The following is a 17,757-nucleotide window of genomic DNA, read 5'->3' as shown; positions in this document are numbered from 1 at the left end:
ATATCTGCCATAATATTAACACTCACAGGGCTTCGTTTTGGGAATGGGAACATCATAACAAAATCCCTTCTCTGTGACTCTCACCTTGCAGGCTAGGGAGACGACATCAGCCACTGTATGGTCTCGTCTCATAGGCACTTGGATGGCGTGGCTGTCGGGCATGTACACACAGGTCAGTGTTTCTCCACTGCTCTCCCAAAGGCCACCCTCGGGGGGAGCCAGAGAGTAGTGGTTGGCCAAGCTGTCCAGTCTCTGAAAGTAGAGAGATGGCGGGAGAGAGAGAGGGCGAGATGGCGGGAGAGAGAGAGATGGCGAGAGAGGGCGAGATGGTGAGAGAGAGGGCAAAATGGCGAGAGAGAGAGAGGGCAAAATGGCGAGAGAGAGAGAGAGAGGGCAAGATGGCAAGAGAGAGGGCGAGAGAGAGAGGGCGAGAGAGAGAGGGCGAGGGCAAGATGGCGAGAGAGAGAGAGGGCAAGATGGCGAGAGAGAGAGAGAGGGCAAGATGGTGAGAGAGAGCGAGAGAGAGAGGGCAAGATGGTGAGAGAGAGCGAGAGAGAGAGGGCAAGATGGCGAGAGAGAGCGAGAGAGAGAGGGCAAGATGGCGAGAGAGAGAGAGAGAGGGCAAGATGGCGAGAGAGAGAGAGAGAGGGCAAGATGGCGAGAGAGAGAGAGAGGGCAAGATGGCAAGATGGCGAGAGAGAGAGGGCAAGATGGCGAGAGAGAGAGGGCAAGATGGCGAGAGAGAGAGAGGGCAAGAGAGAGATGGCGAGAGAGAGATGGCGAGAGAGCGAGGGCGAGAGAGAGAGGGGGCGAGATGGCGAGAGAGAGAGGGCGAGATGGCGAGAGAGAGAGAGGGCAAGAGAGAGATGGCGAGAGAGAGATGGCGAGAGAGCGAGGGCGAGAGAGAGAGAGAGAGGGCGAGAGAGAGAGGGCGAGATGGCGAGAGGGCGAGATGGCGAGAGAGAGAGAGGGCAGAGAGGGCAGAGAGAGGGCAAGAGAGAGAGAGGGCAAGAGAGAGAGAGGGCAAGAGAGAGAGGGCAAGAGAGAGAGAGGGCAAGAGAGAGAGGGCGAGAGAGAGAGAGATGGCGAGAGAGAGATGGCGAGAGAGAGAGGGGGCGAGATGGCGAGAGAGAGAGGGCGAGATGGCGAGAGAGAGAGGGCGAGATGGCGAGAGAGAGAGGGCGAGAGAGAGAGGGCGAGAGAGGAGAGAGAGAGGGCAAGATGGCAAGAGAGAGAGGGCGAGAGAGAGAGAGAGAGAGAGGGCGAGATGGCGAGAGAGATAGGGCGAGATGGCGAGAGAGAGAGGGCAAGATGGCGAGAGAGAGAGAGTGAGGGCCAGATGGCGAGAGAGGGAGGGAGGGCAAGATGGCGAGAGAGATAGGGCGAGATGGTGAGAGAGAGAGGGCAAGATAGCGAGAGAGATAAACAGTCAGCGGACAGATCAATAGGTTTCCATTAAACCGATGCAGAAACTGGCAGTGGCTCAAAGTTCAGTGCAGAGATGTCATGCAATTAGCCATTTAGACATCGCAGGGTGGAGTCGTTTCATATAATAACCATCATAATGATGGTGTACACAAGAGGATTGATTACAGGGGGCTATTGGCAGAGTTTGCGAGGAACGTGTCTAGACGGGCGACATCTGCACAGATCTACAAAAAGACTTAGCATCATCATGATAATAATAGCCCCATTTAGTTCTAAGTGCCATCCAGATGATTTCATGTTTAGTGACGGATTAATGGCTGCCTTTACAGGCTCTTTCCAGGAGACCATCTGAGGCCCTTAGGCCAATTATTCCCTATCCACATTAACAATGAGGTTGGGGTTAGCATTAATGCTGGGTTGTGTCCTGCCACTGGGCCTCAGAAGCTGCAGTATTTGGCTTTTGGTTGCGACTCCATGTCTCTGAAGGGAATGAGATTGTGGGCGACGCCACAGTAACACCACAGACCACAGCTGCTATACAGGCTCCACATCGCGAAGACCCACTCAAACATGTTTCAAAAGTCACAACGAGATAGACATTTCCAGTTGCTATGGTAAGGTCTGGAGGAGAGAGGTGGAGGTCTGCCACTTGGAGAGCCAACAGAGTGGTGTGTGTGGCTCCTGGATGCGGTCTGTCTGTCTGCTGGTGTGTCACAGAGGAAAACCTTGGGAGACATTCTCCCCCAGAGACCTGACTGGGAGCTTACGGTCTCTTTGACTCGGTCTATGTTTGTCGGGCATAAACATATGCGTCACACTCACATACGTTTTACTATCCTTGTGGGGACCTAAAATGTAGTTCCATTCAAAATCCTAGTTTCCCTAACCTAACCCTAAAATAGCCTTTATCCCCAGGTCCCAACAAGGGACAATTCTCCTTTTTTAACTATCCTTGTGGGGACTTTTGGGGATTTCACACACACACACACACACACACACACACACACACACACACACACACACACACACACAAACAAAGTGGCTTTCTGACCAAGGTGGCTAGAAAAAAACATACAAACGTACAAGAAAACACACACACACACACACACACACACAAACACAAACAAAGTGGCTTTCTGACCAAGGTGGCTAGAAAAAAACATACAAACGTACAAGAAAACACACACACACACACACACAAACACACACACAAACAAAGTGGCTTTCTGACCAAGGTGGCTAGAAAAAAACATACAAACGTACAAGAAAACACACACACACACACACACACACACACACAAACACAAACAAAGTGGCTTTCTGACCAAGGTGGCTAGAAAAAAACATACAAACGTACAAGAAAACAGTCATTGAATATTCCAACAACATGTCCATTTGGAAAGAATAACCTGACAGAACACTGCCAGCATAAAGCCTACCAATGTTTTGGCCAATGTGTTGCTCAAACCTTTGGGTAGACAAGCAACAGAGAGCTGGTTCTTCTACAACTTTCTGTCCTCTCCTGTGGGTTAATGAGGCCATGTTTATACATTCAGAGAGAAAAACGGGTTGTCATGGCAAAGGTTGCATAACATCCACCCTGTCTGTCTGTCCATCTAACACGGTGTGACTGGAAACTAAACGTTCAGTTGGCGCTTGGTGACCAGTCTGCCTCTTCACCTCAAGCCCAGTAGCTGCCGAGTGACTGTGCACTCATTCATGGCCCCAGGCAGGGTTGTAATGGCCTGGTCAACTTTCCACAGGCCAAGCCAAGCCTCAGCATGCATCAGCCCTCAATATGTGTGTGTTTGTTTGCAAACCCAAACTTCAGTATTTCCTAACTTAAGAGGGGGAATCATTTCTAGCAGCCAACAACCATCCGGTACCTTCTAAAATGGAATCAAGAGTAATGGACACTTCATGTCAGCGCTAACCACCACTCCAAAACACTTTCAACTCTGAACAGTACCTTCTAGCAACAGGTGAACATACAAATACTACAGCTCGGGCAAATCTTCGTGTAACATCGAAATGTACCATTTTTTTTAAACGAGAGGAAATGTATTAAAACTTCTTATGGATAGGGGGCAGCATTTTCGTGTTTGGATGAAAAGCTTGCCCAGAGTAAACTGCCTCCTACTCAGTCCAAGATGCTAATATATGCATATTATTAGTAGTATTGGGTAGAAAACACTCTGAAGTTTCTAAAACTGTTTGAATGATGTCTGTGAGTATAACAGAACTCATATGGCAGGCAAACACCTGAGAATAAATCCAACCAGGAAGTGGGAAATCTGAGGTTTGTAGGTTTTCAACTCAGCCCCTATTGAATATACAGTGGGATATGGGTCATCTTGCACTTCCTAAGGCTTCCACTAGATTTCAACAGTCTTTAGAACGTTGTTTCAGGCTTCTACTGTGAAGGGGGGCTGAATGAGAGGGGAATGAGTCAGATGTCTGTCAGCAGCCTCAGTCTTGTAACTCAAGGCCATGAAAAAGTTACCTCTAGTTCCATTGCTTTTCTACAGACAAATGAATTCTCCGGTTGGGACATTATTGAACATTTATGATAAAAACATCCTAAAGATTGTTTATATACATCGTTTGATTTGTTTCTACGACCAGTAATATAACTTTTTAAAATTTTTGTCCGACATTTACACTGGACTTGCCCGCGCCTCGTGAGTTTTGATTTGTTTACTAAATGCCCTAACAAAAGGAGAAATGGACATAAATTATGGACTTTATGGAACAAATCAAACATTTATTGTGGAACGGGGATTCCTGGGAGTGCCTTCTGATGAAGATCATCAAAGGTAAGTGAATATTTATAATGCTATTTCTGACTTATGTTGACTCCAACATGGCGGATATAATATTGGGTTGTGTATGTCGTCTGGGACTGTACTCAGATTATTGCATGGTTTGCTTTTTCCGTAAAGCTTTTTTGAAATCTGACACAGCGGTTGCATTAAGGAGAAATATATCTTTAAATCTGTGAATAACACTTATTTTATTAATGTTTATTATGAGTATTTCTCTGATTTGACGTGTCTCTGAGCCGAATGTAAACTGGGGTTTTTGGATATAAATATGAACTTGATCGAACAAAACATACATGTATTGTGTAACATGTTGTCCTGCGAGTGTCATCTGATGAAGAATATCAAAGGTTAGTGATACATTTTATCAATATTTCTGCTTTTTGTGACTCCTCTCTTTGCTTTTTGTGACTCCTCAAATCGCTGTATGCTTTCTGTGACTAGTTGCTGACCTAACATAATGTTATGTTCTGCTTCGCCGAAAAGCTTTTTTGAAAGCAGGGAGAAGCTAACATCACCGGGACTTCCTTACCGTCAACTACAGTACAACAGGTCAGAGAGCTGCTGGTTGAATAGAGGCGGTGACAGGTGGAACAGGGGCATGGTGGGGGAATGGGGGTCAGGGGGATCTCACAGGACTGACATGGTCTGTCACAGCCTCTGGAGAGCCCAAGATTTGTACAGGAGCACCATGATGCCATTAATTCCTAAGGGATACAGGTGATGAGGGTTCGCTGGCAGCCACCGTCAGAGCCCTCCATATCCCTCATCAACAAGCTGAAGCTCCCCCCGATTTGCAGCATTCCTTCCTAGCCTGTTTAAACAATGTCAACAGATCACCAGCCTGTTGAGACAGCTGTGGAGAAGCCCATCTCATAAAAGAACATAGCCACACACCCCCCCCCCCCAATCCTTCAGTGGGTTATGGGAGTTGGAGATGATTGATTAATAGAACCATTGCTGAAATGAAGATCCAGAAAGACCCAAAAACGGTAGAGAACAAGTCAAAGCCATCAAACAGGAGACAGCGTGTTGACTGGATCAGAGAGACAGGTTGAAATGCAAATAGGGCTACAATCAATGAAGCTGGCTCGTCTCTTCTCTGAGCCATTAGATCATAAATCTCTTCATAAATTAAAAATGGCCTCTGGGAAAGACGTGTCCTCATCCAACTCCCGGGTGGAGGGGGGAAACGGGTAAAAGATTGTGACACTTTCCCAACAACATTGAAAGCTCGTCCTGAAGAAAGGCCACCTTTGTCCCTTCTTCAGCCACATCCTACTCTGTGGCTGGGTGGAGCATTTGGTGTAAGAGGTGGCTATGTGGTTTTAACATTGGCCACATTCACCCTGGTCCGCTACTCTCCGACTCCATCTCAATGCAGAGCTTTGTGTCCAGAGGGGTGACGCGAGGCTGCCGCACAGATATACTGCTCTCGCTGTGTGTTCATTGTGACCAGACCACCCATGTCAAACTATCTGTCCCATAGATCCCAACACATTCAGGACAAGTTGTTTTGTATGGATGAACAGGGGTGCAGAAGAGCCACAGACAACAGAGGTACAGTGCTATCTGTGTGAGAGAATTCTAGACAGTATTTGGAACTGCCTGACAACAGGTGTGTTACCAAAGGGGGTTTACAGTTGCATCTACATTATGTTAGCCCCTCAGATAGTGAGAATTTGTGGTATTCACGCCCCACTTCCACACAGAGAGCTTCTCAGCACTGTCTCACAATACTTTCGAATTATCACCTTTGTGTTGTAAAGAGGAGCCCCTAAATACACCACCAGAACAAGTCTGGAGGTTTAACCCCAGCTGCTAAGGCGTCCGCATAATTCCTATCCCAAACAGTTCAGGGGGGATTCTTCAATAAGGTCTTCGTTGGCATTCAACGAGAGACAATTCCTTTTTTACATTTTTCTATTGCGCGACTAAGATCTCTTCGGCAAAATGAATGACAGATTTCTTGAGTTATCTTAGATTCATTCTGAGTATTTTGAGGAGGTGTATACTAGCTACAACATCTAAAAAAATTGGCAAACATTATTATTGGCTGCTTTTTTCTTGTTTTTCAAGCGAAGGTCTTTTAACCCTGCTGTGTTCTAGTCGAATAGGACCGATTTACAAGTTCTCTCTGAACTGTCATAAGGTTCCATGACTTTGTCCACACAGGGCATCTGAACACACAAAATACATTTGGAGGATTTTCATTACATTTTGGGTGTTTTATTTAACTTTTGTACACCTGTGGTGTTCCCAGTCAAAAATGACCGGTCATTATAGAAATGAATGGGTGAGACTACAATTAGTGTAGAACATTGAGTTCAGGCACATGCCCATTCATCAGATGGAAACACTTCCTCTCCCAGACCCCCACATGCATGTGTGTTTGAGCACAAACACACACACACCCCTCACACACACCTCACTCCCCTTCTTGGCTTCCATGGCAACCCCCACGGGAACCTTTCCCCAATAGAATCTTTCCCCCACGGGAACCACGCCTGTTGGCATTCTCACAAACAATCGCTGCATTGTTTCAATAATATATAGAACTTTTCTCGCAGCTCTGGTACATAGCTTTTTAGAGGCCTTGCTCACAATTCATTCTGTGGCAGCACAATGACCAAGCGATATACTGTATGTGAGGCTCTTGATCAATCTTTGATCATGACTCTGGTGAGGAGGAGAGAGTCCTTGTTAAACTTTGACACACAGTAGTCAGTGATAAATAGTGCAATATGTTATAGTCTAAATAATCCATACATTATGCTTTTTTTTTTTTACTCAAAAACGAGTTGTATGAGCTCAGGTCAATGAGGCCTACAGGCCATAAATAGCAAATAGAAGTTCAAAACTTATCAACTTAAGTTGATATAAAGAACTAACACAACATTAGGTGATAATATATGTATTATTATGGATTCATAATCAGCTATAATGGGGCGGTCATTTTGGACCGGGAACACAGAATAAATTAACATGAAAGGAACACAACAGGACGGTGAAGGGAGTATGCGAGCACACTCGTTCGGTTCGGCTAGGCACCAGCCCATCTCCGGCTAGGCGCCAGCCCATCTCCGGCTAGGCGCCAGCCCAACTCCAGCACGCCTTTAGACAGTGAGGGGTAGAATGTCAGCGTGGGCTTCTATCAGACACTGTGTCTAAAGGTTACTTGTGAGTAAGACGCTGAAGATGACCAATTGGTTCCGGTAGGTTAAATAACTCACTTTAGAGCTCTATGATCTTGTCTTTGTATAGTATCGCTTCTTGTGGTTTATGTTCCCCCTTAGAACCACTGGGCTGCGGGTTTTTCTCCTTTTGATGTCCAGAGATGGCAGTCGAGTTAGACCACTGCAGATGGCAATAGAGGAATCTCAGCTTTCATCCTGATCACGCCCTACGTGAGACACGACATGCAGGCATGACCCCTAACCCCTGACCTGTGATAACACCTGGGAGATGTTATCACGCGGCTTGCCATCGTAATTCGTAACCATGAAGCTTGCTGAGACGCATGATTCTCCTGTTCCATGTTTCAGCCATATCACTTAGAAAATCTGGACGGTAGACGATCAGTCAATGAACCATAAGATTGTTTGACACTTGTTTGGTATCTAATCCGAAGCAGGCATCAAAAACATTTTTTTTGTGTATTTTAACATTTTGATATCCATATTTCTTCAAAGGGTCATACGATTTTATGAAACGGTCATATAAAAAAATGTTAACATACTCACCTCAGAACTAGTGTGTGGGAGGCAGAAGGCCTGTCCGCCTTCATCACTTTCAAAGATCTGCAACGAAAAGAAACACACATTGACTTGACTCGTAAAAAATCCCCTTAGTCATCTATTAAAACAGCAGTGGCCCATAGCAGCAGACGTATTACACAGACACACACACTGTTATTATGTAGCTAATTAAAAAGTGAGCAGTGAGGGCCCGGGGCTTTGATATCATCCCCATGGAGGAAGGGGCAGAGGCACAAGGCAGTAATAAGCAGTGTGGAGATACAGAAACAGGACCGAGGATAATAAGACTTGTGTGTGGCAGGAGAAGAGATGAAAGGAGAGACAGCCCACCAGGGCAGAGAGGGGGGTGTGGGACACCTCTCCCTCTCCAGACCCTTTACTCTAGCTCTGGAGGGGGGAGAGGGGGGGGGGGGGGGTTATACATTAGTAAAATATCCCTTGTCAACATCAGATTTGCAACTTTTCTGTTTACACATACCACCCCAACAGATCCACAGATGACGCAATCTCTATTGTACTCCACACTGCCCTTTCCCACCTAGACAAAAGGAACACCTATGTGACAATGCTGTTCATTGACTGCAGCGCAGTGTTCAACACCATAGTGCCCTCAAAGCTCATCACTAAGCTAAGGACCCTGTGATTAAACACCTCCCTCTGCAACTGGATCCTGGACTTCCTGACGGGCCTCCACCAGGTGGTGAGGGTAGGCAAGACATCTGCCACGCGAACCATCAAACGGGGGCTACGCCTCTTCCCCCTCAGGAGGCTGAAAAGGCATGGGCCTTCAGATCCTTCAAAGTTATACGTCTACACCATTGAGAGCATCTTGACTGGCTGCATCAATGTGTGGTATGGCAACTGCTTGGCATCCGACTGCAACGCGCCACAGAGGGTATTGAGAACGGCCCCAGTCCCTGCCACCCAGGACCTCTATACCAGGCGGTGTCACAGGAAGGACCTAAAAATTGTCAAAGACTCCTTCCACCCAAGTCATGGACTGTTCTCTTTGCTACTGCATGGCAAGCGATACCGGATCGCAAAATATGTGACCAAAAAGCTCCAGAACAGCTTCTACCCCCTTATGCACACTCACTGGACCTGACCCACACACTGCACTGACAACCCAACACACACGCCATACTCTGTTCATTATCTATCCTGATTGCCTAGTCATTTTTACCCCTACCTACATTTACACATTACCTCAGCTACCTCGTACCCCTCGACATTGACTCGGTGCCGGTAGTCCTTGTATATAGCCTTGCTATTGTTCTTTTATTGTGTCGCTTTTGCTTTCGTCGTACAACTCATGGTTGGGGAAGGCCTCTTAAGTAAGCATTTCACGTTAAAGTCTCTGCGTGTTGTATTCGGCACATGTATCAACTGCAATTTGACTTGGACAAAGCCACATTCAAAGCCTCCACATGTGAGTGCATCTATTAGAATACCGTAAATACCACAGTATATAGACAAACAAAATTAGGATAGCAATTCAAATTATACAGGAACTTCTCATCTAAACCACGTTGCACATCACGTTGCACACTTGATTAATGCAAGGATTCACAAATGTGTGGCTATTTTAAAAGCCTTTAATATCTTTCCTGGGACTAGTATGTGTCATCAAAGTTGTGTAGTTAGCCCTCTAAGGAAGGGTGAGTCTGCAGGTTCAGAGGGATGACCAATAACTATTCTACTGTACTTCAACCCAGCTAAACCTAAACACTCAGCCTCGCGACAGATGAGACTCGGATGAGAAAAGAACATGGCCTCTCCAGACAGAAAGCAGTAGTAGTGACACATACAGTACTCCACTGACCTCTGTCTACCTAACCCATACTGAATGCAGCACAGAGCAGGCCCTGTTACAGTAGGTGTAAAAACCACGGGTTGACTGTTGTAAAGCCAACTCCGTCTAGAAGTCTTAAACCTCCTCGGCCTTGTCTACTACAGCACCTGAACCCTGGTCAGGTAGCTTCTAGCGTAACGCTACACCCTCTTGTCTAGCAGAGAGAGGAGAGGAGAGGGCCTGTCCTGTGCTGAGGGAGAGGTTCTGATTTTGGAATGACCAACCAGAGTAAATTGGATTTGGGCTTAGTCAAGGCAGATGACTCAATGTGACGTGGGAGGTGACTAAAGTTTATAGTATAGAAGTAGAGAAAGAGAGAGGAGAGAGCCAAGGAAAGAGGATGAGAAAGAGAAAGTAGTACCCCCAGCCCTGCCCACACTACCCCCAGCCCTGCCCACACAAGACAGCAAATGTACCTGGGGTCATCCTTCTACAACCCCTTTGAAGCAATTAGCCACTCTTAACGGGAATCAACATCATAGTGGAGCAGAAAAGTATCCCAACTGGAGAGCTACGCTTAGGAGGGAAACCTGTGAAAAAGCGTGGAGCTGTTTTAATATTTAGTGGACTTACACAAACCATCTGTTTGTCGCTGCAGGGCCCAGTACAGCAGGCTGCAGTTTACCACATATGGCTTTTAATAATTCATGCTACATCACTGCTTCAACTAGCCGTGTGCCACCTCAGCCTTCTGCGCTGTGAAACCAAACTGGGTCTCATTAGCTAACCTGCTAGAGCTTCCAAACACACCTTAACAACATCATATAACACCACACACACACATATACTGTAGCCCCCCGCAGAGGGGGAGGGGTGAGGAGCGTACTGGGAGGAGCAGGGAAGACCCTGCTGTTGGCATTAAGGACACATGGCCTCTTATGAAGAGGACTAAGGAGAATCAGGGGCAGGAAGTTAGCAGTGTCTACAGTTTAGATGGGTGCTTTATGTTCCCTACAATCACAGATACACCAGTCAGTCAGCTCCAGTGACAGCTACGAGACGGCAGGAGAAACATTTATGAATCGACAAAGTGAAGCCTCCCTCACAGAAGAATTACACCAAGGGAAAGAGCGTAGTGGTGTCCTCAAAATATTCACCTACTTCAGTCTAGGAACCACACCATTATCTAAAATACATGGATTTTCCTAATAGGCTTGATCATGGGAACCAGGTCTTTTCCTGGTCTTAAAATAGACCACCTACTGTACTGACTCTCCTGGGCAGTACCTTCAGGGTAGAGGGGTGGACTGAAATCTACATCAATAAATAATTAACCTGTGTGGAAGTGTAATTACTAACCTGAGAGAATTTACTCCCCCTGTACCTGTGGTTGAAATGCTCTCTGTTTACATAAGAGTGGATTATGCACTTAATAGTCAGAGAAAAATATTAGTTTAATAAACAAAATCTTATTGATGGGGGGAAAAGCCCCCCGGGGCCACATTTGAACTTTCTCCAAGAATTGTGAGAAAGTCATGATTAGATTTCCTCGCAGGAGTGTTATGGACTGGGCCAGTGTGTGTGTTCAGTGTGTGTGTTCAGTGTGTGTTCAGGTACTGTACCTGTTCTGTAGACGGCCTCTTGTCGCGGCCCTTCTTGGTGAAGTTGTCGAGGCCTTTGAGGGAGGAGAAGAGGCCTCTCTTGTTACGTGATCTCTGGCTCAGGGACATGGAGCGCCGCCTCAGTGTGGCCTCATCCCTGGAACAGATCTGACGACATAACACACCGTCAGCACTAGGATCGAACGCAGCAGCTGGACTTACAGCAATCAACCTGCTTCAACTTCAGTCTCCTACAGCAATTTGAGAGTTTACACCTTAACTGAACATCTTTATCTACTGTAGAAAACCTTACCCCGCCAGACCAGACTTCTAAACGACAAACTCTGGTCAACTAGAGTAATTTCTATATCATTTGGAGAGACAGCCCTACCCCTCAACCTTGCCATATGAAGGGCCTCACCAGTGCGTGGAAGGAGGACACAGAGAAGATACCCAGGCGTCCCAGGGCGGTCTTGGAGGGCCGGCTGGCTGCAGCTAACAGGCTCTTGGGGTTGGGCAGCTCGCCCCCCTGCAGGCTGGCCAGGTAACAGCGCATCCTGAACAGGTCCATGTTAAACTTCTCCAGGTTCTGCTCCCACTGCTGGATCTGTAGGGAGAGTGGGAAGGAGGAGTGGTGATAAGGGACAGTTGGAGAGGTGGGGAGGTGAGAAGAGGTAGGGAGGTGAGAAGAGGGAGGGGTGAAGAGGAGGGAGGGACAGTTGAAGAGGTAGGGAGGTGAGAAGAGGAGGGAGGGACAGTTGAAGAGGTGGGGAGGTGAGAACAGGGAGGGAGGGACAGTTGAAGAGGTAGGGAGAAGAGGAGGGAGAGACAGTTGAAGAGGTAGGGAGAAGAGGAGGGAGAGACAGTTGAAGAGGGTGGGGTGATGAGGGAGGGTAGGTTGAAGAGGTGGGGAGGTGAGAAGAGGAGGGAGGGATAGTTGAAGAGGTGGGGAGGTGAGAAGAGGAGGGAGGGACAGTTGAAGAGGTGGGGAGGTGAGAAGAGGAGGGAGGGACAGTTGAAGAGGTGGGAAGGTGAGAAGAGGAGGGAGGGACAGTTGAAGAGGCGGGGAGGTGAGAAGAGGAGGGAGGGACAGTTGAAGAGGTAGGGAGAAGAGGAGGGAGGGACAGTTGAAGAGGGTGGGATGATGAGGGAGGGACAGTTGAAGAGGTGGGGAGGTGAGAAGAGGAGGGAGGGACAGTTGAAGAGGTGGGGAGGTGAGAAGAGGAGGGAGGGACAGTTGAAGAGGTGGGGAGGTGAGAAGAGGAGGAAGGGACAGTTGAAGAGGTGGGGAGGTGAGAAGAGGAGGAAGGGAGGGACAGTTGAAGAGGTGGGGAGGTGAGAAGAGGGAGGGGTGATGAGGGAGGGAGGGACAGTTGAAGAGGTGGGGAGGTGAGAAGAGGAGGGAGGGACAGTTGAAGAGGTGGGGAGGTGAGAAGAGGAGGAAGGGAGGGACAGTTGAAGAGGTGGGGAGGTGAGAAGAGGAGGGAGGGACAGTTGAAGAGGTGGGGAGGTGAGAAGAGGAGGGAGGGACAGTTGAAGAGGTGGGGAGGTGAGAAGAGGGGGGAGGGACAGTTGAAGAGGTGGGGAGGTGAGAAGAGGGGGGAGGGACAGTTGAAGAGGTGGGGAGGTGAGAAGAGGAGGAAGGGACAGTTGAAGAGGTGGGGAGGTGAGAAGAGGAGGAAGGGACAGTTGAAGAGGTGGGGAGGTGAGAAGAGGAGGAAGGGAGGGACAGTTGAAGAGGTGGGGAGGTGAGAAGAGGGAGGGGTGATGAGGGAGGGAGGGACAGTTGAAGAGGTGGGGAGGTGAGAAGAGGGAGGGGTGATGAGGGAGGGAGGGAGGGAGAGTTGAAGAGGTGGGGAGGGAGGGACAGTTGAAGAGGTGGGGAGGTGAGAAGAGGAGGGAGGGACAGTTGAAGAGGTGACGAGGGAGGGACAAGTTGAAGAGGTGAGGAGAGGAGGGAGGGACAGTTGAAGAGGTGGGGAGGTGAGAAGAGGAGGGAGGGACAGTTGAAGAGGTGGGGAGGTGAGAAGAGGCAGGGAGGGAGGAACCATTGGAGAGGTGAGAAGAGGGAGGGACAGGCAGAGAGAGGAGATAGGGAGGGGGAGATAGTTTAGGGTGCATTCCATCAAACTGGGATTGCTTACAGATGTGGTGGTAAGGGTGGGTGGGGGGGGTGGGGGGGGGGGGGGGGTGACGAGGGAGGGACAGTTGAAGAGGCGGGGAGACGAGGGGGGGGGGGGTGGCACAAGCTGCTGCTGGGTGAGGGCAGGGTATTAAGGTTGATGATAGTGAGGGGGGGTTGTGGAGCGTGTATGTGGTGTGTGTGTGTTTAATGCAGTCTCTCTTATTCTCTGCAATAAAAGTCGTGGAAGGGAGGTGCCAAGCACCAGACCACCATATAACCCTCCCCCTAAATACACACAGCACACTCACCAACAAGCACACGCACAGAGAATGAACACATGCCCTTTTAACACTAAGTATGAGAGGGTGCTTATTTTGTTAGCTTCGGAGGTTCACTTTAACGAGAAAACCGTAGAGTTAAACGACTCTCTATATAATTGACTTTAATAGTGCTGGCCTGAAGAGAGTTCATTTACAATACAGAACAGTATGGAGTCCTCCCGTGAAGGCTGATTCACATTGATGGCATTCTTCATGGTTGGGAATGACTTGGGGAGGGGAGCTGTCTGAGCCTAGAACATTCCACCATCACAACAACAGGACTGCAAAGACCAACAATGAGCCTGCTGCACAATGCTGAGTGTTCAGACAGCGCTAACACACGTCAGCCCAATGACATGATCAACATCATGCCCTTCAGGAGCCAATGTGATCCTGGTGTACAGACATCTAGTGTATGGGCATGTGTCATTAATATAGTGTCATCCCAGGGTCAGAGTCTGGGCAGGGCTGTCCTAACCGTCATGCTTGGTAAATCTGCTGAGATAACCCTGTATCCCCATGGCTTCTCTAAAGCCATAACAATGGTGTATTCTGGGGGACAGGAGAGGATACAAATGGGGAGACAGGCAGATTAGGGTTTGATAGTTGATACTGTTTAATATTGGACACTGCATCGTCACAAATGGAAGCGCCACACTCAAATGTCTGATTGATTCTGCCAGGCAATGTTAATCCGTCATCGTATCAAAGAAGCATGGCCATTATCGGATTGAGAATCAGAGAGAGGTATATATGTGTGTCTCTGTGCAGCTGGCAAAACCTGGACTAAGGCAGAGAGACGCTATCATCACAGTGAAGGCATGCTGCACCCATCTGGCTTTAGAGAAATCCTACCTAGTCTCGATTTAGTCCCATATCAGGCCCATTAAAAAAGGCAGGAATGGGCCTTCCCTTAGAGATACAGCCTCCTTTGATGTTCCTCTCCAAAATCTTTTCTCCCCCCCGCTGGCACTGATTTTGAGAAGGGGGAGGGTAGACATCAAAGTGCCCCTTGTTGCACCCCCTGCCCTCTAACCTCCCCTCATCATCAGCCGTGGTCGCCCGTCTCGGGGCCTAACCCCGCCCTTTCCCCTCTGACCCTATCATTGGCTCCAGAGTGCTCGGTCTCTCTGTCCCGAGGTGCCGTGATAGCTAACGTGGAACAGACACTAAGTCAGTTGGGAAGACAGACACTGCCCTCCATGTCATTCCCATGAGCCATTCATCTTTTTCGCGTTTTCAGATGTCGACCTCTCATGTCTTGCAGTGGAAGTAGATTCCCTATGAATCTGCTATATACTCTTAAGTAGGTGGGGAGTTGATAAGATAATCTTTAGCCATCGCCGTTACATGTACAAGACAGTTTTAGCTGTGGGGAGAATCAGTGACTGGTCCTGGTTTCTCTCCTCAGTCAGGCTGCTTACAGGGGATAACGCAATTTGAGCGCGCATTGTACACAACATCTGGATTCCCAATATGATGCAATGGGAAGAAGCAGCCTGCCTCTTCTCTCCCCTGAGTATGTGTTTTGACGGCCACTAGCTACATATAGGCCACTTCTACCGCTTCCAGAAATAAGACAATGGGATTTTAGTCGCATGGTGTGATTCACATCACATATTTTTAGGGCTGCTAGACTCCCAACAAAACAACCTTAACAGAACAGGACAGGACATTAAAACAACAACGAAAACCGGTTTCTTTCAGGGACACTAACCAATACTTCCCTGTGACACCACAACACAATCGCTATAACAACCGCCCATCCTCATCATCCTCCTCACCTGGTTCTCGATGGCCTTCCTGTTCTTAGGGTCACTGACGATGGACAGCTGCAGCTCAGCCATCTTCTTCATCTTGCCGTCCATGTCTACCTTCTGCAGCAGGCCTCTGATCTGGCTCCTCAGCAGACGCAGCGTGTCCTCCTTCCCATGGCGCTTAGCGAACAGAGAGGCACTGGCAGAGTGGATGGCTGTCACCCAGTTCTCCATGTCTGTCTGGTTGCTGGCCTGAACACACAGAGGTGATGGTGGGACATTAGACGATGGGAGGTTTGAGAGACTATTACGGTGAAATAATCTGTTCTCAACGGTTATGGGATGGTATGAGTACTGCAAGACGCAGCGATGATAGTGGCGTCATGAACAACGTGTTAAGGGTTGGGCTCTAAATCCGGATGATTGACAGCTATAACGCATAGTGTTCCTATGCTCCTCACGGCATTTCAGCACAATATCAGATTTCCCCAATCTATGGGCTAATACGTAACTTCAGTCAATACAGTCAATCTTGAAAGGATAATAAACCTATACAAAAATTACCAGAGGACATTTCTAGCATGAAATCTGCTAGAAAGCTGAGGGAGGAGTGACTCGTGCAGGACACAATGAGAGAGAGAACACAGGGTTCTACAGTGCTCCAGTTTATACCGTCAGTGGTTTCCTGACCTCTTAAGACTCTCGAGAAATGTTAAGTCCACTTCACCATTTTACTAGCTTTACCCTGAACACCACAACTGGGATTTCATGCAATACACTCAGAAAAAGCTCAGAAACGTGAGAGGGGAAAACTCCCCCGGGGGGGGGCAAGTCAAGGCCTCAAGAATCTCTGTATCCAACAGAGAAAATAAGGTCAGGGAGTCAGATGCTCTTCAAAATATGAACACAAACAGAAACCTTCCAGCTGGAGTTGAAATCTTCTCCATATAATCATTTACGAGCTAGAATCATTAACTTGAACTACTTGATTATACAGCCTAAAAATACACAACAAGTGTGTGCGAGTGCGTATGTGTGTAACTACACTTGTAAAACATCTCCATCCACTATTATACAGCCTGAATATGCTGAATAGCGTATTTGTTCGCCTCACACTAGGGATTCATACTTTCCTGAAAATCTACCAAATTTCAATACCGGGAGCAATTCATATTTCTCCCGAGAGTCACGGAAAATGCAGCAAAAACCGGAAGTGCACATTTACAGCTTTTAAAACCAAGATGCCAGAGCTCTCGGAATAAGAGGGGCGCGGCGCCTTCTTGTCGACTTGGCTGCGCCGCTATGTAAAGGTTTCAGAGCAAATTAAACTGATATTTAGTCAATGACCTTGTTGTGAATTATGAAACAGACCATTCAGAAATTCTGAGCGTTGACATGTTTCCTCAATTAATTCAGCGCATTTCTAAGACACTGCATCTCAGTGCAAGAGGCATCACTGCAGTACAATTGGCCCAGCGCCGTCCGGGTTTGGCCAGGCGAGGCCGTCATTGTAAATAAGAATTTGTTCTTAACTGACTTGCAAGAGTTAAATAAAAGGTTCTTCTTTTATTTTGAAGAAAAACAATTCGGCAGAAGGTTCCCTTGACACAGAGCGCCTCCCAAGTACAGCGTTGTCTAAGCATACCAACTTTGTAACGGCAGGCGAAAAATAAGTGAAATGGCCAACGTTGCGAAGCCTGCTAGATAACCTCCGTCAATATGGCAAAATATAGATGACGATTATACATACAGCAGATCAGCTCATGAATAACAGGGAGATGAAGAGTGGACATAGTTTAAATATCAAGGTATCTTAATGAGGAACAACTCTTGTTTTAAAAATACCCATTTCTACTCCCATACGGTTGGTTGATCACACACTCTACCGACACTCTCATACGGGCAGGAAGTACGAGACAGTGCAGAGAAGTGGGAGAAACGTTATCGCGGTATTTTGAATAGGCAAGAGACATGCTTTGATAATACAACCTATGGATTAAAAAATAACGTTAGGAATTTTCATACGAGACAGGAGTCAGGATTTGGGGCTTCAGTGGGATTGGGACTGGATAGGAATATAGCCTAGACTCTGACAGGAGACAATAGAATTTCCCTTATGCCTCTGAATTGTTAACAGACTTCATGGTCTGACAG

General features: G+C 47.6%; 1 protein-coding gene across 2 annotated transcripts in view; it reads right to left on the bottom strand.

The window, feature by feature from the left end:
- Positions 1-17,757, bottom strand: part of LOC109903938 (T-lymphoma invasion and metastasis-inducing protein 2-like) — a 114,221-nt gene that overhangs the window by 48,912 nt on the left and 47,552 nt on the right. For both annotated transcript variants that reach the window (XM_020500961.2, XM_031788268.1), the window contains 5 exons: positions 15,631-15,855; positions 11,823-12,008; positions 11,423-11,569; positions 7,994-8,050; positions 85-252 (listed from right to left, as the gene is read on the bottom strand). In XM_020500961.2, coding sequence (XP_020356550.1) covers positions 85-252; positions 7,994-8,050; positions 11,423-11,569; positions 11,823-12,008; positions 15,631-15,855 — 783 coding nt within the window. The remainder of the gene's footprint in view (positions 1-84; positions 253-7,993; positions 8,051-11,422; positions 11,570-11,822; positions 12,009-15,630; positions 15,856-17,757) is intronic.

Source organism: Oncorhynchus kisutch, linkage group LG14 (assembly GCF_002021735.2).
Source record: "Oncorhynchus kisutch isolate 150728-3 linkage group LG14, Okis_V2, whole genome shotgun sequence".
Classification (NCBI taxonomy): domain Eukaryota; kingdom Metazoa; phylum Chordata; class Actinopteri; order Salmoniformes; family Salmonidae; genus Oncorhynchus; species Oncorhynchus kisutch.
The sequence above is the reverse complement of the archived record's forward strand: the minus strand, read 5'-3'. Positions and strand labels throughout refer to the sequence as shown.